The 785-nt window shown below is 53.9% G+C and overlaps 1 protein-coding gene across 1 annotated transcript; it reads right to left on the bottom strand.

Moving 5' to 3' along the window:
• Positions 1-28: 28 nt before the first annotated feature.
• LOC109364865 (rho GTPase-activating protein 32-like) lies at positions 29-731 on the bottom strand. Its single transcript, XM_019611459.1, has 2 exons — positions 580-731; positions 29-390 (listed from the first exon to the last, which is right to left on the bottom strand). The coding sequence occupies exons 1-2, from the start codon at positions 704-706 to the stop codon at positions 29-31; spliced, it is 489 nt and encodes a 162-aa protein (XP_019467004.1). The 5' UTR covers positions 707-731.
• Positions 732-785: the final 54 nt, after the last annotated feature.

Raw genomic sequence — 785 nt, 5'->3', positions numbered from 1 at the left:
CCCGGTGCCTGGGGCTGGAGGCCTGATTCTAAGTCCCTTCCAACAGGCTCTGCTTCTCCTCGCTGATGCTGACCTGCTCCTGCATGGATGTGCTGCTGTCGGGGCACTCGGACTGTGCTTGGGCTGGGCTGCACTGCAGAGGTGCTGGCTCACAGTCCAGGCTGGTGACTGTGGTGGCTGGCAGGCTCAGGTCAGCATCTTCAGCAGAGCTGGGGGAAATGAGGGCTTGAACTTGGATGAGCGCCTTGTGTCCGTCACTGTTGTTATGCGCAAGGCTGTCATCTGAAGCGCAGCGATTCGTGCTTCCTAAGAGCTGTGCATTGATGGAAGCACACCGCCCATCATCGCTACTTGCTCTGACTCTTCTGGGTTGACAAGGGCTCGATTCACCTATAGAAGGATAAACAAGGGTTGGTGTCAAACTTTCACAAGCTGAATTATGAAAATGGCTCTTGATCAGGGGTGAACTGAAGCTGTTAGGTATGGGCTGGAATGCTAGAAGCAGATAAAAGCCCAATGTCAGCATGAATTCTATGTTGCTGAAAAGCAGGGTTTTGGAAGCTGGATTCGCACCCTTACCTGCCAGGACTACGACTTCTGTCTCTGAGGGCTCCCTGGCATTGTGCTGCCATTGGCGTGTGGCCCCAGAGGATGGTTTTCCCAGCCCAAAGCAGGAACACCAACTTCCAGCTGGTGATTCCTTCATCTTGCTGCGTGGGCTTTGTCTGGAGAGAGAAAAACACGGAATGGTGTGAGTCGTGCGCGTCAAGCAAGATGCAGAGCAT

The sequence above is a fragment of the Meleagris gallopavo genome, unplaced genomic scaffold (assembly GCF_000146605.3).
Source record: "Meleagris gallopavo isolate NT-WF06-2002-E0010 breed Aviagen turkey brand Nicholas breeding stock unplaced genomic scaffold, Turkey_5.1 ChrUn_random_7180001930575, whole genome shotgun sequence".
NCBI lineage: Eukaryota > Metazoa > Chordata > Aves > Galliformes > Phasianidae > Meleagris > Meleagris gallopavo.
This window is presented reverse-complemented; position numbering and strand designations above follow the sequence as displayed.

Excerpts from the sequence above, each read along its gene's own strand:
- LOC109364865 (XM_019611459.1), bottom strand. The coding sequence starts at position 706 with ATGAAGGAATCACCAGCTGGAAGTTGGTGTTCCTGCTTTGGGCTGGGA. Across the intron at positions 391-579 it reads AGAAGTCGTAGTCCTGGCAG|GTGAATCGAGCCCTTGTCAA; the intron begins GTAAGGGTGCGA and ends ATCCTTCTATAG.